The sequence below is a fragment of the Oncorhynchus gorbuscha genome, linkage group LG08 (genome assembly GCF_021184085.1).
Source record: "Oncorhynchus gorbuscha isolate QuinsamMale2020 ecotype Even-year linkage group LG08, OgorEven_v1.0, whole genome shotgun sequence".
NCBI lineage: Eukaryota > Metazoa > Chordata > Actinopteri > Salmoniformes > Salmonidae > Oncorhynchus > Oncorhynchus gorbuscha.
The window spans coordinates 11,868,787-11,889,530 of NC_060180.1; the positions used below are offsets into that span (position 1 = coordinate 11,868,787).

At 46.9% G+C, this 20,744-nt stretch overlaps 1 protein-coding gene across 1 annotated transcript in view; it reads left to right on the forward strand.

The window, feature by feature from the left end:
- The window catches only part of LOC124041199 (protein FAM13A-like), a 125,005-nt gene that overhangs the window by 87,186 nt on the left and 17,075 nt on the right, over window positions 1-20,744 (forward strand). The window contains exons 7-8 of the mRNA XM_046358482.1: window positions 18,832-19,767; window positions 20,069-20,201. Coding sequence (XP_046214438.1) covers window positions 18,832-19,767; window positions 20,069-20,201 — 1,069 coding nt within the window. The remainder of the gene's footprint in view (window positions 1-18,831; window positions 19,768-20,068; window positions 20,202-20,744) is intronic.

Consider the following 20,744-nt stretch of genomic DNA (forward strand, 5'->3'; position numbering starts at 1 on the left):
TGATGGTGTGGTGATGGTGATGATGTGATGATGGTGTGATGATGGTGTGGTGATGGTGTGATGATGGTATGGTGATGGTGTGGTGTGATGATGGTGTGGTGATGGTGAGTGGTTGGTGTGGTGATGGTGAGGTTACTGTGTGGTAATGGTGTGATTATGGTGTGGCGATAGTGATGGTGTGGTGATGGTGAGGTTACTGTGTGGTGATGGTGTGATGGTGGTGTGGTGATGGTGAGGTTTCTGTGTGGTGATGGTGTGGTGATGGTGTGGGTGATGGTGATGTTGAGGTTACTGTGTGATGATGGTGTGGTGATGAGGTGATGGTGTGATGATGTTGTGGTGATGGTTAGGTGATGGTGTGGTGATCGTGAGGTTGTGGTGATGGTGTGGTGATGGTGTGGTGATGTGATGATGGTGTGGTGATGGTGTGATGATGTGATGATGGTGTGGTGATGGTGTGATGATGGTGTGGTGATGAGGTGATGAGGTGATGAGGTGATGGTGTGATGATGGTGTGGTGATGGTGTGGTGATGGTGTGATGATGGTGTGATGATGGTATGGTGATGGTGTGATGATGTTGTGGTGATGGTATGGTGATGGTGAGGTGATGGTGTGGTGATGTGGTGATGGTGTGGTGATGTGGTGATGGTGTGGTGATGGTGAGGTTACTGTGTGGTGATGTTGTGATGATGGTGTGGTGTGGTGATGGTGATGGTATGATGATGGTGAGGTTACTGTGTGGTGATGGTGTGGTGTGTTGATGGTATGGTGATGGTGTGGTGATGGTGTGGTGATGATGTTGGTGAGGTGATGGTGAGGTGATGGTGTGGTGATGGTGATGATGTGATGATGGTGTGGTGATGGTGTGATGATGGTGTGGTGATGGTGTGATGATGGAATGGTGATGGTGTGGTGTGATGATGGTGTGGTGATGGTGAGGTGTTGGTGTGGTGATGGTGAGGTTATTGTGTGGTAATGGTGTGATGATAGTGTGGTGATGGTGTGATGATGGTGTGGTGATAGTGATTGTGTGGTGATGGTGAGGTTACTGTGTGGTGATGGTGTGATGGTGGTGTGGTGATGGTGAGGTTTCTGTGTGGTGATGGTGTGGTGATGGTGTGGGTGATGGTGATGTTGAGGTTACTGTGTGATGATGGTGTGGTGATGAGGTGATGGTGTGGTGATGGTGTGATGATGTTGTGGTGATGGTTAGGTGATGGTGTGATGATGTTGTGGTGATGGTGATGGTGTGGTGATGGTGTGGTGATGGTGTGGTGATGTGATGATGGTGTGGTGATGGTGTGATGATGGTGTGGTGTGATGGTGTGATGATGGTGTGATGGTGTGATGATGGTGTGGTGATGGTGATGGTGTGGTGATGGTATGATGATGGTGAGGTTACTGTGTGGTGATGTTGTGATGATGGTGTGGTGATGGTGATGGTGTGGTGATGGTATGATGATGGTGAGATTACTGTGTGGTGATGGTGTGGTGTGATGATGGTATGGTGATGGTGTGATGATGGTGTGGTGATGGTGTGATGATGGTATGGTGATGGTGTGATGATGGTGTGGTGATGGTGTGATGATGGTGATGGTGTGGTGATGGTGTGATGATGGTGTGATGATGGTGTGGTGATGGTGTGATGATGCTGAGGTGATGATTGTGTGGTGATGGTGTGGTGATGGTGTGATGATGGTATGGTGATGGTATGGTGATGGTGTGATGATGTTGTGGTGATGGTGAGGTGATGGTGTGATGGTGTGGTGATGGTGAGGTGATGGTGTGATGGTGTGGTGATGTGGTGATGGTGTGGTGATGTGGTGATGGTGTGGTGATGGTGAGGTTACTTACTGTGTGGTGATGTTGTGATGATGGTGTGGTGATGGTGTGGTGATGGTGTGATGATGGTGATGGTATGATGATGGTGAGGTTACTGTGTGGTGATGGTGTGGTGTGATGATGGTATGGTGATGGTGTGATGATGGTGTGGTGATGGTGAGGTGATGGTGTGATGATGGTGATGGTGTGGTGATGGTGTGATGATGGTGTGGTGATGGTGTGGTGATGGTGTGATGGTGTGGTGATGGTGTGAGGATGGTGAGGTGATGGTGTGATGGTGTGGTGATGGTGAGGTTACTGTGTGGTGATGTTGTGATGATAGTGTGGTGATGGTGTGATGATAGTGAGGTGATGGTGTGATGGTGTGGTGATGGTGAGGTTACTGTGTGGTGATGTTGTGATGATAGTGTGGTGATGGTGTGATGATAGTGTGGTGATGATGTGATGATGGTGTGGTGAGGTTACTGTGTGGTTACTGTGTGATGATGGTATGATGATGGTGTGGTGATGGTGTGGGTGATGGTGATGGTGAGGTTACTATGTGGTGATGGTGTGGTGATGGTGTGATGATGGTGATGGTGTGATGATGGTATGGTGATGGTGAGGTTACTGTGTGGTGATTGTTTGATGGTGAGGTGATGTGATGATGGTGTGGTGATGGTGATGGTGAGGTGATGGTATGATGATGGTGTGGTGATGGTGTGGTGATGGTATGATGATGGTGTGGTGATGGTGTGGGTGATGGTGAGGTTACTGTGTGGTGATGGTGTGGTGATGGTGTGGTGATGGTGTGGTGATGGTGTGATGATGGTGATGGTGAGGTTACTGTGTGGTGATGGTGTGATGATGATGGTGTGGTGATGGTGATGGTGAGATTACTGTGTGGTGATGGTTTGATGGTGAGATGATGATGATGTGATGTTGTGATGATGGTGTGGTGATGGTGTGGTGATGGTGTGATGATGGTGATGGTGATGGTATGATGATGGTGAGGTTACTGTGTGGTGATGGTGTGGTGTGATGATGGTGTGGTGATGGTGTGATGATGGTGTGGTGATGGTGTGATGGTATGGTGATGGTGTGGTGTGATGATGGTGTGGTGATGGTGAGGTGTTGGTGTGGTGATGGTGAGGTGACTGTGTGGTAATGGTGTGATGATAGTGTGGTGATGGTGTGATGATGGTGTGGCGATAGTGATGGTGATGGTGTGGTGATGGTGAGGTTACTGTGTGGTGATGGTGTGATGGTGGTGTGGTGATGGTGAGGTTTCTGTGTGATGATGGTGTGGTGATGAGGTGATGGTGTGATGATGGTGTGGTGATGGTGTGATGATGTTATGGTGATGGTTAGGTGATGGTGTGGTGATCGTGAGGTTGTGGTGATGGTGTGGTGATGTGATGATGGTGTGGTGATGGTGTGATGATGGTGTGGTGATGAGGTGATGGTGTGATGGTGTGATGATGGTGTGATGATGGTATGGTGATGTATGGTGATGGTGTGATGATGTTGTGGTGATGGTATGGTGATGGTGAGGTGATGGTGTGATGGTGTGGTGATGGTGATGGTGTGGTGATGGTGAGGTTACTGTGTGGTGATGTTGTGATGATGGTGTGGTGTGGTGATGGTGATGGTATGATGATGGTGAGGTTACTGTGTGGTGATGGTGTGGTGTGATGATGGTATGGTGATGGTGTGATGATGGTGTGATGATGGTGTGGTGATGGTGAGGTGATGGTGAGGTGATGGTGTTGGTGATGGTGATGATGTGATGATGGTGTGGTGATGGTGTGATGATGGTGATGGTGTGGTGTGATGATGGTGTGGTGATAGTGATGGTGTTGGTGTGGTGATGGTGAGGTTACTGTGTGGTAATGGTGTGATGATAGTGTGGTGATGGTGTGATGATGGTTTGGCGATAGTGATGGTGATGGTGTGGTGATGGTGAGGTTACTGTGTGGTGATGGTGGTGTGGTGATGGTGAGGTTTCTGTGTGGTGATGGTGTGGTGATGGTGTGGGTGATGGTGATGGTGATGGTGTGGTGTTCGTGAGGTTGTGGTGATGGTGTGGTGTGGTGATGTGATGATGGTGTGGTGATTGTGTGATGATGTGATGATGGTGTGGTGATGGTGTGATGATGGTGTGGTTATGAGGTGATGGTGTGATGGTGTGATGATGGTGTGATGATGGTGTGATGATGGTATGGTGATGGTATGGTGATGGTGTGATGATGTTGTGGTGATGGTGAGGTGATGGTGTGATGGTGTGGTGATGGTGAGGTTGGTGGTGATGATGTGATGGTGAGGTGATGATGGTGGTGATGGTGAGGTGATGATGTGATGGTGTGATGATGGTGTGGTGATGGTATGGTGATGGTGAGGTGATGGTGTGATGGTGTGATGGTGTGGTGATGTGGTGATGGTGTGGTGATGGTGAGGTTACTGTGTGGTGATGTTGTGATGATGGTGTGGTGTGGTGTGGTGATGGTGATGGTATGATGATGGTGAGGTTACTGTGTGGTGATGGTGTGGTGTGATGATGGTATGGTGATGGTGTGGTGATGGTGTGATGTTGGTGTGGTGATGGTGGGTGATGATGTTGGTGAGTTGATGGTGAGGTGATGGTGTGGTGATGGTGATGATGTGATGATGGTGTGGTGATGGTGTGATGATGGTGTGGTGATGGTGTGATGATGGTATGGTGATGGTGTGGTGTGATGATGGTGTGGTGATGGTGAGGTGTTGGTGTGATGATGGTGAGGTTACTGTGTGGTAATGGTGTGATGATAGTGTGATGATGGTGTGGCGATAGTGATGGTGTGGTGATGGTGAGGTTACTGTGTGGTGATGGTGTGATGGTGGTGTGGTGATGGTGAGGTTTCTGTGTGGTGATGGTGTGGTGATGGTGTGGGTGATGGTGATGTTGAGGTTACTGTGTGATGTTGGTGTGGTGATGAGGTGATGGTGTGATGATGTTGTGGTGATGGTTAGGTGATGGTGTGGTGATCGTGAGGTTGTGGTGATGGTGTGGTGATGGTGTGGTGATGTGATGATGGTGTGGTGATGGTGTGATGATGTGATGATGGTGTGGTGATGGTGTGGTGATGAGGTGATGAGGTGATGGTGTGATGATGGTGTGGTGATGGTGTGGTGATGGTGTGATGATGGTGTGATGATGGTATGGTGATGGTATGGTGATGGTGTGATGATGTTGTGGTGATGGTATGGTGATGGTGAGGTGATGGTGTGGTGATGTGGTGATGGTGTGGTGATGTGGTGATGGTGTGGTGATGGTGAGGTTACTGTGTGGTGATGTTGTGATGATGGTGTGGTGTGGTGATGGTGATGGTATGATGATGGTGAGGTTACTGTGTGGTGATGGTGTGGTGTGTTGATGGTATGGTGATGGTGTGTTGATGGTGTGGTGATGATGTTGGTGAGGTGATGGTGAGGTGATGGTGTGGTGATGGTGATGATGTGATGATGGTGATGATGTGATGATGGTGTGGTGATGGTGTGATGATGGTGTGTGGATGGTGTGATGATGGAATGGTGATGGTGTGTGTGTGATGATGGTGTGGTGATGGTGAGGTGTTGGTGTGGTGATGGTGAGGTTACTGTGTGGTAATGGTGTGATGATAGTGTGGTGATGGTGTGATGATGGTGTGGTTATATGTGATTGTGTGGTGATGGTGAGGTTACTGGTGTGGTGATGGTGTGATGGTGTGGTGATGGTGAGGTTTCTGTGTGGTGATGGTGTGGTGATGGTGTGGGTGATGGTGATGTTGAGGTTGGTGATGTGATGATGGTGTGGTGATGAGGTGATGGTGTGATGATGGTGTGGTGATGGTGTGATGATGTTGTGGTGATGGTTAGGTGATGGTGTGGTGATGGTGATGATGTTGTGGTGATGGTGTGGTGATGGTGTGGTGATGGTGTCTTTATTTGTACTTTTTTCTACATTGTAGAATAATAGTGAAGACATTAAAACTATGAAATAACACATATGGAATCATTTAGTCACCAAAAAAGTGTTAAACAAATCCAAATATATATTTCATATTCTTCAAAGTAGCCACCCTTTGCCTTGATGACAGCTTTTTTACACTTTTGGCATTCTCTCAACCAGCTTCATGAGGAATGCTTTTCCAGCAGTCTTGAAGGAGTTCCCACATATGCTGAGCACTTGTTGGCTGCTTTTCCTTCACTCTGCGGTCCAACTCAGCACAAACCATCTCAATTGGGTCAGTTCATCTGATGCAGCACCAGCATTCTTGTTCTTGGTCATATAGCCCTTACACAGCCTGGAGGTGTGTTTTGGGTCATTGTCCTGTTGATAACAAATGATAGTCCCACTAAGTGCAAATCAGATGGGATGGCATATTGCTGCAGAATGCTGTGGTAACCATTCTGGTTAAGTGTGCCTTGAATTCTAAATAAATCACAGACAGTGTCACTGGCAAAGTACCCCCACACCATTACACCATATCCTCCATGCTTCACGGTGGGAACCACACACGCGGATATCATCTGTTCACCTACTCTGCGTCTCACAAAGACACGGCGGTTGGTAACCATTCTGGTTAAGTGTGCCTTGAATTCTAAATAAATCACAGACAGTGTCACTGGCAAAGTACCCCCACACCATTACACCATATCCTCCATGCTTCACGGTGGGAACCACACACGCGGAGATCATCTGTTCACCTATTCTGCGTCTCACAAAGACACGGCGGTTGGGTCCAAAAATCTCACATTTGGACTCATCAGACCAAAGGACAGATTTCCACTGGTCTAATGTCCATTACTCATGTTTCTTAGCCCAAGCAGGTCTCTTATTATTATTGGTGTCCTTTAGTAATGGTTTCTTTGCAGAAATTCAATTAAATTCTTGAAATGTATAAAGCATGTACTTGGGCTACAATCTGAGGTGCAGTTAATTCTAATTAATTTATCCTCTGCAGCAGAGGTAACTCTGGGTCTTTCTTTCCTGGTGCGGTCCTCATGAGAGCCAGTTTCATCACAGGGCTTGATGGTTTTTGCGATTGCACTTGAAGAAACTTTCAAGTTCTTGAAATGCTCCGGATTGACTGATCTTCATGTCTTAAAGTAATGATGGACTGCTGTTTCTCTTTGCTTATTTTAGCTGTTTTTGCCATAATATGGACTTGGTCTTTTACCAAATAGGGCCATCTTCTGTATACCACCCCTACCTTGTCACAACACAACCGATTGGCTGAAACACAGGAAAGAAATTCCACTTTTAACAAGTCACACCTGTTCATTGAAATGCATTTCAGGACTACCTCATGAAGCTGGTTGAGAGAATGTCAAGAGTGTGCAAAGCTCTCATCAAGGCAAAGGGTGGCTACTTTGAAGAATCTAAAATATATATGAGTAGGTGTGTCACGCTCTGACCTTAGAGAGCCTTTTTATGTCTCTATTTTGTTTTGGTCAAGGTGTGATTTGGGTGGGCATTCTATGTTCTTTATTTCTTTGTTTCTGGCCGTGGTTCCCAATCAGAGGCAGCTGTGTATCATTGTCTCTGATTGGGTGTCATACTTAGGCAGCCCTTTTCCCTCCTTCTGTGTGAGATCTTGTTATTTTCGAGATCTTGTTATTTTATTTGTGTGCAGATAGTTTGCACAACGAAGCTGTTTGGTTGATGTATTCTTTATTGTTTTGTCTTTTCTAAAGTTTCACTTCGTTAATAAATTATGTGGAACTCAAAGAACGCTGCGCCTTGATCTCATCCTTCCGACAACACCCGTTACAAGGTGTGTCCAAACTTTTGACTGGTACTGTATGTTTTGCTACTCAGTTGAGTTGAATGAGGTGAACTCAGTGTGAAGTTGCTGCTGCTAAATAAAATAAGTAGGCTAGACCGGGGTTGGTTGTCACACTTTTTATTTCTCAGCACCAGTATATCTTACCAGGCTTTTTTCAGTATTAATAGAAAGACCAAGGTATTGGTTTGAAATAGTGACATTTTTTTTATCCTCACATCTTATTCCAACATGGTGTTAGGGCTGGGTGATATGGCCAAAATATTATATCATGGTATTTAAGAAATTGGACGGCATGACGGTATTTTTAGTTTTGTTATGCGGGTGAATGAGGACCCAAAAGCGACTTGGCGAAAACAGAGTTTTTAATCCAGTAAAGAAACTTTACAAAACAAAAGGCATAATACTACTCGTAAAGACGAGAACAGACTGGAGACTTGATCAAGAACTGCAGGTTGCCTCGGGAAGGCACTTGAACCTAGCAGACTCAGACACCTGCTCACCACGCAGCATCTGAGGGAAACACGACACGACAGGGCAAAACATAGACACAGCACGGTGAATTATAGATAAGGATCCGACAGGGCAGGAACGGAAAACAAGGAGACAAATAGGGACTCTAATCAGGGAAAAGGATCGGGAACAGGTGTGGGAAGACTAAATGATTGATTAGGGGAATAGGAACAGCTGGGAGCAGGAACGGAACGATAGAGAGAAGAGAGAGTGAGAGAGGGAGGGGGAGAGAGAGGGATAGAAAGAGGGAAAGAACCTAATAAGACCAGCAGAGGGAAACGAATAGAAGGGGAAGCACAGGGACAAGACATGATAATCAATGACAAAACATGACAGTACCCCCCACTCACCGAGCGCCTCCTGGCGCACTCGAGGAGGAACCTGGCGGCAACGGAGGAAATCATCAATAAGCGAACGGTCCAGCACGTCCCGAGACGGAACCCAACTCCTCTCCTCAGGACCGTAACCCTCCCAATCCACTAAGTATTGGTGACCCCGTCCCCGAGAACGCATGTCCATGATCTTACGTACCTTGTAAATAGGTGCGCTCTCGACAAGGACGGGAGGGGGGAGGGAAGACGAACGGGGGTGCGAAGAAAGGGCTTGACACAGGAGACATGGAAGACAGGATGGACGCGACGAAGATGTCGCGGAAGAAGCAGTCGCACAGCGACAGGATTGACGACCTGGGAGACACGGAACGGACCAATGAACCGCGGAGTCAACTTACGAGAAGCTGTCGTAAGAGGAAGGTTGCGAGTGGAAAGCCACACTCTCTGGCCGCAACAATACCTTGGACTCTTAATCCTGCGTTTATTGGCGGCTCTCACAGTCTGTGCCCTGTAACGGCAAAGTGCAGACCTCACCCTCCTCCAGGTGCGCTCACAACGTTGGACAAACGCTTGAGCGGAGGGAACGCTGGACTCGGCAAGCTGGGAAGAGAACAGAGGAGGCTGGTAACCCAGACTACTCTGAAACGGAGATAACCCGGTAGCAGACGAAGGAAGCGAGTTGTGAGCGTATTCTGCCCAGGGGAGCTGTTCTGCCCAAGACGCAGGGTTTCTGAAAGAAAGGCTGCGTAGTATGCGACCAATCGTCTGATTGGCCCTCTCTGCTTGACCGTTAGACTGGGGATGAAACCCGGAAGAGAGACTGACGGACGCACCAATCAAACGACAGAACTCCCTCCAAAACTGTGACGTGAATTGCGGGCCTCTGTCTGAAACGGCGTCTAACGGGAGGCCATGAATTCTGAACACATTCTCGATGATGATTTGTGCCGTCTCCTTAGCGGAAGGAAGTTTAGCGAGGGAATGAAATGTGCCGCCTTAGAGAACCTATCGACAACCGTAAGAATCACAGTCTTCCCCGCAGACAAAGGCAGACCGGTAATGAAGTCTAGGGCGATGTGAGACCATGGTCGAGAAGGAATGGGGAGCGGTCTGAGACGACCGGCAGGAGGAGAGTTACCCGACTTAGTCTGCGCGCAGTCCGAACAAGCAGCCACGAAACGGCGCGTGTCACGCTCCTGAGTCGGCCACCAAAAGCGCTGGCGAATAGACGCAAGAGTGCCTCGAACACCGGGATGACCAGCTAACTTGGCAGAGTGAGCCCACTGAAGAACAGCCAGACGAGTGGAAACAGGAACGAAAAGGAGGTTACTAGGACAAGCGCGCGGCGACGCAGTGTGCGTGAGTGCTTGCTTAACCTGTCTTTCAATTCCCCAGACTGTTAACCCGACAACACGCCCATAAGGAAGAATCCCTCGGGATCAGTAGAAGCCACAGAAGAACTAAACAGAAGGGATAAGGCATCAGGCTTGGTGTTTTTGCTACCCGGACGGTAAGAAATCACAAACTCGAAACGAGCGAAAAACAACGCCCAACGAGCTTGACGGGCATTAAGTCGTTTGGCAGAACGGATGTACTCAAGGTTCTTATGGTCTGTCCAAACGACAAAAGGAACGGTCGCCCCTCCAACCACTGTCGCCATTCGCCTAGGGCTAAGCGGATGGCGAGCAGTTCACGGTTACCCACATCATAGTTGCGCTCAGATGGCGACAGGCGATGAGAAAAATAAGCGCAAGGATGAACCTTATCGTCAGACTGGAAGCGCTGGGATAGAATGGCTCCCACGTCTACCTCTGAAGCGCCAACCTCGACAATGAATTGTCTAGTGACGTCAGGAGTAACGAGGATAGGAGCGGACGTAAAACGTTCTTTAGAAGATCAAAAGCTCCCTGGGCGGAACCGGACCACTTAAAACACGTCTTGACAGAAGTAAGAGCTGTGAGAGGGGCAGCAACTTGACCGAAATTACGAATGAAACGCCGATAAAAATTAGCGAAACCTAAAAAGCGCTGCAACTCGACACGTGACCTTGGAACGGGCCAATCACTGACAGCTTGGACCTTAGCGGAATCCATCTGAATGCCTTCAGCGGAAATAACGGAACCGAGAAAAGTAACGGAGGAGACATGAAAAGAGCACTTCTCAGCCTTTACGTAGAGACAATTCTCTAAAAGGCGCTGTAGAACACGTCGAACGTGCTGAACATGAATCTCGAGTGACGGTGAAAAAATCAGGATATCGTCAAGATAGACAAAAACAAAGATGTTCAGCATGTCTCTCAGAACATCATTAACTAATGCCTGAAAAACAGCTGGCGCATTGGCGAGACCAAACGGCAGAACCCGGTACTCAAAATGCCCTAACGGAGTGTTAAACGCCGTTTTCCACTCGTCCCCCTCTCTGATGCGCACGAGATGGTAAGCGTTACGAAGGTCCAACTTAGTAAAGCACCTGGCTCCCTGCAGAATCTCGAAGGCTGATGACATAAGGGGAAGCGGATAACGATTCTTAACCGTTATGTCATTCAGCCCTCGATAATCCACGCAGGGCGCAGAGTACCGTCCTTCTTCTTAACAAAAAAGAACCCCGCCCCGGCCGGAGAGGAAGAAGGCACTATGGTACCGGCGTCAAGAGACACAGATAAATAATCCTCGAGAGCCTTACGTTCGGGAGCCGACAGAGAGTATAGTCTACCCCGAGGAGGAGTGGTCCCCGGAAGGAGATCAATACTACAATCATACGACCGGTGAGGAGGAAGGGAGTTGGCTCGGGACCGACTGAAGACCGTGCGCAGATCATGATATTCCTCCGGCACTCCTGTCAAATCGCCAGGTTCCTCCTGAGAAGTGGGGACAGAAGAAATGGGAGGGATGGCAGACATTAAACACTTCACATGACAAGAAACGTTCCAGGATAGGATAGAATTACTAGACCAATTAATAGAAGGATTATGACATACTAGCCAGGGATGACCCAAAACAACAGGTGTAAAAGGTGAACGAAAAATCAAAAAAGAAATAGTCTCACTGTGGTTACCAGATACTGTGAGAGTTAAAGGTAGTGTCTCAAATCTGATACTGGGAAGATGACTACCATCTAAGGCAAACATGGGCGTAGGCTTGTCTAACTGTCTGAAAGGAATGTCATGTTTCCGAGCCCATGCTTCGTCCATGAAACAACCCTCAGCCCCAGAGTCAATCAAGGCACTGCATGTAGCACCCGAACCGGTCCAGCGTAGATGGACCGACATAGTAGTACAGGATCTAGATGAAGAGACCTGAGTAGTAGCGCTCACCAGTAGCCCTCCGCTTACTGATGAGCTCTGGCCTTTACTGGACATGAATTGACAAAATGTCCATCAAATCCGCAATAGAGGCACAGGCGGTTGGTGATCCTCCGTTCCCTCTCCTTGGTCGAGATGCGAATACCTCCCAGCTGCATGGGCTCAGTCTCTGAGCCAGAGGAGGGAGATGGTTGCGATGCGGAGCAGGGAAACACCGTTGACGCGAGCTCTCCTCCACGAGCTTGGTGACGAAGATCTACCCGTCGTTCTATGCGGATGGCGAGAGCAATCAAAGAGTCCACACTGGAAGGAACCTCCCGAGAGAGAATCTCATCTTTGACCACTGCGTGGAGTCCCTCCAGAAAACGAGCGAGCAGCGCCGGCTCGTTCCAGTCACTAGAGGCAGCAAGAGTGCGAAACTCTATAGAGTAATCCGTTATGGATCGATCACCTTGGCATAGGGAAGCCAGGGCCCTAGAAGCCTCCCCACCAAAAACTGAACGGTCAAAAACCCGAATCATCTCCTCTTTAAAGTTCTGGTAATTGTTAGAACAATCAGCCCTTGCCTCCCAGATAGCTGTGCCCCACTCTCGAGCCCGGCCAGTAAGGAGTGAAATGACGTAAGCAACCCGAGCTCTCTCGCTAGAGTATGTGTTGGGTTGGAGAGAGAACACAATATCACACTGGGTGAGAAAGGAGCGGCACTCCGTGGGCTGCCCGGAGTAGCAAGGTGGGTTATTAACCCTAGGTTCCGGAGGCTCGGCAGGCCAGGAAGTAACAGGTGGCACGAGACGAAGACTCTGGAACTGTCCAGAGAGGTCGGAAACCTGAGCGGCCAGGTTCTCCACGGCATGGCGAGCAGCAGACAATTCCTGCTCGTGTCTGCCGAGCATGGCTCCTTGGATCTCGACGGCAGTGTTACGAGCATCTGTAGTCGCTGGGTCCATTCCTTGGTCGGATCCTTCTGTTATGCGGGTGAATGAGGACCCAAAAGCGACTTGGCGAAAACAGAGTTTTTAATCCAGTAAAGAAACTTTACAAAACAAAAGGCATAATACTACTCGTAAAGACGAGAACAGACTGGAGACTTGATCAAGAACTGCAGGTTGCCTCGGGAAGGCACTTGAACCTAGCAGACTCAGACACCTGCTCACCACGCAGCATCTGAGGGAAACACGACACGACAGGGGAAAACATAGACACAGCACGGTGAATTATAGATAAGGATCCGACAGGGCAGGAACGGAAAACAAGGAGAGAAATAGGGACTCTAATCAGGGAAAAGGATCGGGAACAGGTGTGGGAAGACTAAATGATTGATTAGGGGAATAGGAACAGCTGGGAGCAGGAACGGAACGATAGAGAGAAGAGAGAGCGAGAGAGTGAGAGAGGGAGGGGGAGAGAGAGGGATAGAAAGAGGGAAAGAACCTAATAAGACCAGCAGAGGGAAACGAATAGAAGGGGAAGCACAGGGACAAGACATGATAATCAATGACAAAACATGACAAGTTTTTGAATTATAGTTCTACATTTGCTTAATAAGTAGTGAGTGATCCTAGTGTGGCAACACAAAAACTCAGCAAAAAAAGAAACGTCCCTTGTTCAGGACCCTGTCTTTCAAAGATAATTCCTAAAAATCCATATAACTTCACAGATCTTCATTGTAAAGGGTTTAAACACTGTTTCCCATGCTTTTTCAATGAACCATAAACAATTTATGAACATGCACCTGTGGAATGGTTGTTAAGACACTAACAGCTTACAGACGGTAGGCAACGGACAGCTGATTGTCCTCGCAGTGGCAGACCACGTGTAACAAGTCGCTCTGGATAAGAGCGTCTGCTAAATGACTTAAATGTAAATGTAAATGTAACAACACCTGCACAGGATCGGTACATCCGAACATCACACCTGCGGAATAGGATGGCAACAACAACCGCCTGAGTTACACCAGGAATGCACAATCCCTTCATCAGTGCTCAGACTGTCCGCAATAGGCTGAGAGAGGCTGGACTGAGGGCTTGTAGGCCTGTTGTAAGGCAGGTCCTTACCAGGCATCACCGGTAACAACGTCACCTATGGGCACAAACCCACCGTCGCTGGACCTGACAGGACTGGCAAAAAGTGCTCTTCACTGACGAGTCGCGGCTTTGTCTCACCAGGGGTGATGGTCGGATTCAAGTTTATCGTCGAAGGAATGAGTGTTACACCGAGGCCTGTACTCTGGAGCGGGATCGATTTGGAGGTGGAGAGTCCGTCATGGTCTGGGGCGGTGTGTCACAGCATCATCGAACTGAGCTTGTTGTCATTGCAGGCAATCTCAATGCTGTGTGTTACCGGGAAGACATCCTCCTTCCTCATGTGGTACCCTTCCTGCAGGCTCATCCTGACATGATCCCCCAGCATGACAATGCCACCAGCAATACTGCTCATTCTGTGTGTGATTTCCTGCAAGACAGGAATGTCAGTATTCTGCCATGGCCAGCGAAGAGCCCGGATCTCAATCCCATTGAGCACGTCTGGGACGTGTTGAATCGGAGGGTGAGGGCTAGGGCCATTCCCCCAGAAATGTCCGGGAACTTGTAGGTGCCATGGTGGAAGAGAGGGGTAACATCTCACAGCAAGAACTGATAAATCTGGTGCAGTCCATGAGGAGATGCACTGCAGTACTTAATGCAGCTGGTGGCCACACCAGATACTGGCTGTTACTTTTGATTTTGACCCCTCCTTTGTTCAGGGACACATTATTCAATTTATGTTAGTCACATGTCTGTGGAACTTGTTCAGTTTATGTCTCAGTAGTTGAATCTTGTTATGTTCATATAAATATTTACAAATGTTAAGTTTGCTGAAAATAAATGCAGTTGACAGTGACATGATGTTTCTTTTTTTGCTGAGTTAACATTCTAAGTGATTTCAGTGAGTCTTTCTCCATTCTGATTGTTTTATACTGTTCAATTCAACTTCAACCAAAACAAATTTCAGCACTTTTATCATTTCTGCTTTTCCTGCACTCAATTGTAGTGGTGGAAAAAATACCCAATTGCCATACTTGAGTAAAAGTAAAGATATTTTAAAAGAAAATGACTAAAGTAAAAGTGAAATACTACTTGAGTAAAAGTCTAAAAGTATTTGGTTTTAAATATAGTTTTGCATCGAAAGTAAAAGTATAAATGATTTCAAATTCCTTATATTAAGCAAACCAGATGGCACCCTTGTCTTGTTTTTATATTATTTACGGTTGACCAGAAGCACACTCCAACACTCAGACATAATTTACAAACAAAGTATTTGTGTTTAGTGAGTCCTCCAGATCAGAGGCAGTAGATGACCAGGGATGTTCTCTTGGCAAGTGTGTGAATTGGACCATTTTCCTGTCCTGCTAAGCATTCAAAATGTAATGAGTACTTTTAGGTGTCAGGGAAAATGTATGTAGTAAAAAGTACAGTATTTTCTTCAGGAATGTAGTGAAGTAAAAGTTGTCAAAAATAGTAAAGTACAGATACAATTTTTTAAAAGTATTACTTTAAATTATTTTTTACTTAAGTACTTTACACCATTGTTAAATAGAGATAATTTCCACACTGCCACGTAGGGCTGCAGGATATGGCCAAATAATCTAGGATTCATTTTTAACCAAACGTTGCAATTGCGATTTGACTTGCGAATTAGAGCAAAACTGTTGGAATCATGGAAATATAATGACTATTCAAATTATATAGTTTTAATATAATAGTGGACACTTTGAACACAGTGTTGTTTGAGATGACAACGAATTAAAATGCCAGGGAGGAGTTATTGTGACAGGGTAGGATCTCGTGTTGATAGGTGTTTCCTTAGGGGACCCCAAAGGCTTTGGCTACATTGCATGTTTTCTCTTAGCTACTTCATGTAGCTAACATATTCTTGCTTAGCATATTCCTCTTTGATTTAGAAGATGCTGTTGCACAAACAACATGCTGATTTATATCTACACCATCACTGATGAGGCTCGATTAGCTAGCTACGTTTGTTCTTACTCAGTACATTTATTAGCTAGCTAGCTTTTAGCATTAGCGTCTCACAAGATGTATGGTAACTTGCTAAGAAAAGACAAGCTAGCTGTTTGCTGATGTAAGAAACACAAACTAATATAGAACACCAGTGGATATATATTAAGAAGCAAATTGAAAACAGCATTGTTGTCATCAACATTGTTGCATGTGCTGCATTGACCACGCAGACTGAACGCAAGTGTCTCGTGGTTGAGGATCAAGTGCGCTCATTGAGTGAAAGGGAACGTGGCTCTGTCTGTGTGGAAAGTGTCACAGAGACAAATCGCGGAGAGAGGTGACTCAACTAGCGAAGTAAACTATAACATTTGCCATTACACAAGGCGTATCATATTTAACAAACCAAACATTTAAATACCGGTATAGAAGGTAAAGTAAAAACCCAAACCGGTCCCTGCATCAATACCGGTAAATCATAAAATACGGTATACTGCCCAACCCTACATGGCGTTATAAGCCATCAAACACACTCGGTCCACTTGTGGCAACCAGACCCATCGTGGGGTTGGTTGTCAGTGTTTGCTAGTAGCTTCTTCCTGTTGTAATAGGAAATTAACAATATAGTATCTTAGAAATAGCCTTCATTTGATTTAACCATATTCCTAACAAAATTCTGCATTTTATTCCTTGATAATAACATGACATTTTGAGTAAATTTGTCTGTGTGGGTGTGTGACAGAAAAAGAGGAAATGATGGGAGCTTTTTATAGCAGAAGCACAAAGGACCTTGGGATTTGTTGTATCCTAGCAGTGGCAGTGTCCCTGAACAATATGGTTACAATGGGTTGGATTGTGACAAGGGTATTTCCATGTAAAAGGCCCAATGAGCACGAACATAGCTCATTTGGTGTCAAATGAGCTAAGAGTCAAGACTATATATTTTATTTTATTTACTAAGGCATACTAAGGCTTTTTTCAACCATTTTCTATCTTAAAAAAATAGGAATAAGCAATGGCTGTTGATTTCAGGTCAAATGGATGGAAACAGATGGAAAAGGGGCCAGATTTTGCAGCTCTTTCAGAACATCAGCTATCTGGATTTGGGGGAGGCTTGGGCAAGTTGCTGTGGAGAGTGCAGAGCTGTTGAACGGGGCAGGGGTAGCCAGGTGGAAAGCATGGCCAGTTGTAGAAAAATGCTTATTGAAATTCTCAATTATCGTGGATTTATCGGTGGTGACAGTGTTTCCTAGCCTCAGTGCAGTGGGCAGCTGGGAGGAGGTGCTCTTCTCCATGGACTTTACAGTGTCCCAGAACTTTTTGGAGTTTGTGCTACAGGATGCAAATTTATGTTTGAAAAAGCTAGCCTTTGCTTTCCTAACTGCCTGTGTATATCTGTTCCTAACTTCCCTGAAAAGTTGCATATCTTGGGGGCTATTCGATGCTAATGCAGTACGCCACAGGAAGCTTTTGTGCTGGTCAAGGGCAGACAGGTCTGGAGTGAACCGAGGGATATATCTGTTCCTGGTTCAACATTTTTGGAATGGGGCATGCTTATTTAAGATGGTGAGGAAAGCACTTTTAAAGAATAACCAGGCATCCTCTACTGACGGAATGAGGTCAATATCCTTACAGGATACCCGGGCCAGGTCGATTAGAAAGTCTCGCTGAAGTGTTTTAGGGAGCGTTTGACAGTGATGAGGGGTGGTCGTTTGACCGCAGACCCATTACGGATGCAGGCAATGAGGCAGTGATTGCTGAGATCCTGGTTGAAGACAGCAAAGGTGTATTTAGAGTGCAGGTTGATCAGGATGATATCTATGAGGGTGCCCATGTTTACGGATTTGGGGTTGTACCTGGTAGATTCATTGATAATTTGTGAGATTGAGGGCATCTAGTTTAGATTGTAGGATGGCCGGGGTGTTAAGCATGTCCCAGTTTAGGTCACCTAACAGAACGAGCTCTGAAGATAGATGGGGGGCAATCAATTCACATATGGAGTCCAGGGCACAGCTGAGGGCTGAAGGTGGTCTATAACAAGCGGCAACGGTGAGAGACTTGTTTCTGGAAAGATGGATTTTTAAGTAGAAGCTCAAATTGTTTGGGCACAGACATGGATAGTATGACAGAACTCTGCAGGCTATCTCTGCAGTAGATTGCAACTCCACCCCCTTTTGGCAGTTCTATCTTGTCCGAAAATGTTAAAGTTAGGATGGAAATTTCAGGATTTTTGGTGGCCTTCCTAAGCCAGGATTCAGACACGGCTAGGACATCCGGGATGGCAGAGTGTGCTCAAGCAGTGAATAAAACACTGACCTAGGAACTCATGGATACTCCCTAATAGCAATTATTTACAAAGATTATTATTATTATTCATTTTATACCTATGAAAACAGAAATTCTCCTCACCTCAATGTTTTTTCATGCTGATGTGAATTGACCAGGTGGATGAGTTCTTTAAAATAATTCACACATTTTAACCTTAAAATGAATTACAGAGCACCATTTAGATATAGAGTAATTAGCACTGTGACAACCAACCCCGATCTCCCCTAAGCCTTGTCCAAACCAGAATGGCCCATAGGGGCAGGAGCCTATCTCGTGTTTCTGTAGCGTGAGACGGCTTGGACACGATGCTAGTTGCTGCTACTAACTCTGTGCATAAGCGTTAGACCACTTTGTTTACGTTCTCAGACTACCTTCAACACATATCTACCTTGGGAGATCAGTTGTGTTTTGTTTCGCTGAGAGCAGGGAGATGATGATAATTGGAGGTCTGAAAGGAGTAAAAACTAAATGTGTTCTCACCCAGAAGTAGGAAGACAGTTCTTGATTTTGTGAAAGTCAATCTTTACAAAGGCTTTGGTGTATGCTTAATTTAGCCTAATTCAAGTGGATCTTCAGAATATTGTTGTCCATTCTTAAACTTGTTACTCAAATTTGCACAATGTATATTATTTTGGGCTATTATTGGAGGAAAAGGGGACAATAATAAGCATTATGTCCTCCAGCTAAACACAAATATCACTCGTACCTTTAACATTGTACTTGTATGATCCCCTCTGTGTAGTCCTGAGACTTTGGACATTGGCTCGCACCTCACCACCCACACACAGCACCTGATCCCAGACCTGTTGGAGGATGTTTTGGATGGAGAACCTGGCTGTGTTCTCACCTGCTCCACTTATCCTGGACCAGCTGGGGAGCCCAGCCAAAAGGAGGAGGAGGATCCTGGACCAGCTGAGGAGCCTAGCCAACAGGAGGAGGAGGATCCTGGACCAGCTGAGGAGCCTAGCCAACAGGAGGAGGAGGATCCTGGACCAGCTGAGGAGCATAGCCAACAGGAGGAGGAGGATCCTGGACCAGCTGAGGAGCCTAACCAACAGGAGGAGGAGGATCCAGGACCAGCTGAGGAGCCTAGCCAACAGGAGGAGGAGGATCTTGGACCAGCTGTGGAACTTAGCCAACAGGAGGAGGAGGATCCTGGACCAGCTGAGGAGCCTAGCCAACAGGAGGAGGAGGATCCTGGACCAGCTGAGGAGCCTAACAAACAGGAGGAGGAGGATCCAGGACCAGCTGGGGAGCCTAACCAACAGGAGGAGGAGGATCCAGGATCAGCTGGGGAGCCTAGCCAAAAGGAGGAGGAGGATCCTGGACCAGCTGAGGAGCCTAACCAACAGGAGGAGGAGGATCCTGGACCAGCTGAGGAGCCTAACCAACAGGAGGAGGAGGATCCAGGACCAGCTGGGGAGCCTAACCAACAGGAGGAGGAGGATCCAGGACCAGCTGGGGAGCCTAGCCAAAAGGAGGAGGAGGATCCTGGACCAGCTGAGGAGCCTAGCCAACAGGAGGAGGAGAATCCTGGACCAGCTGTGGAACTTAGCCAACAGGAGGAGGAGAATCCTGGACCAGCTGGGGAGCTTAGCGAACAGGAGGAGGAGGATCTTGGACCAGCTGGGGAGCCTAGCCAACATGAGGAGGAGAATCCTGGATGTCTCAGGGGAAGGTGGGTCTCTGTGGTGCTGTGGCCCATCCTTCATACCTCCTGAGCTTTCCCCTCTCTGTCCCAGAGTCCCCGGGGGGGGGGGGGGGGGGGGGTTGAAGGTGATGTCACTTAGTTACCCTCCCCCATATGACCCCTGCATCTGTTCACTTACTTTACATGCAGTTTATTAATGTATTAATGCTTCATTGTGATGTCCTTACTGAGAAGATCAAGGTGATCCACCTTATCCTGCCTGCTCAAGTCTCATTATGGTAAAGATATTGAGGAATGCACTTCAGCTTGGATATTTCTTCCTGAGCAGGACAAGGTCACAACAGGAAGAAGACCCAGCTACCTCCTCCAGCATAAAGGAGGAAGAGGACGAAGAGAAGGAGAGGGGCACAACCCCTTTAGCCATCTGTGGACTCATGGACAGTAAAGAAGACTATTGCCAGGTGTGTATAGAGTTCCCTCTCTCTTCCCCTACTCTCTTTCTCTCTCTCTTTCAATCTCCCCCACACACTCGCTCTCTCTTTCAATCTCATCTCTCTCACTCTCCCTCTCTCTCTCTTGCTCTCTCTCTTGCTCTCTCTTTCCTCAATAACAATGCAAAAGGCATGGCAAAGCGGTACCAAGTCTAGGACAAAAAGGCTTCTCAACAGTTTTTACCCCCAAGCCAGAAGACCCCTGAACAGGTAATCAAATGGCTACCTTGACTATTTGCATTGTGTGCCTCCCCCCGAATCCCTCTTTTTATGCTGCTGCTACTCTCTGTTTATCATATATGCATAGTCACTTTAACTATACATTCATGTACATACTACCTCAATTGGGCCGACCAACCAGTGTCTGTATGTAGCCTCGCTACTGTATATAGCTTGTCTTTTTACTGTTGTTTTATTTCTTTACTTACCTATTGTTCACCTAATACCTTTTTTGCACTATTGGTTAGAGCCTGTAAGTAAGCATTTCACTGTAAGGCCTACACCTGTTGTATT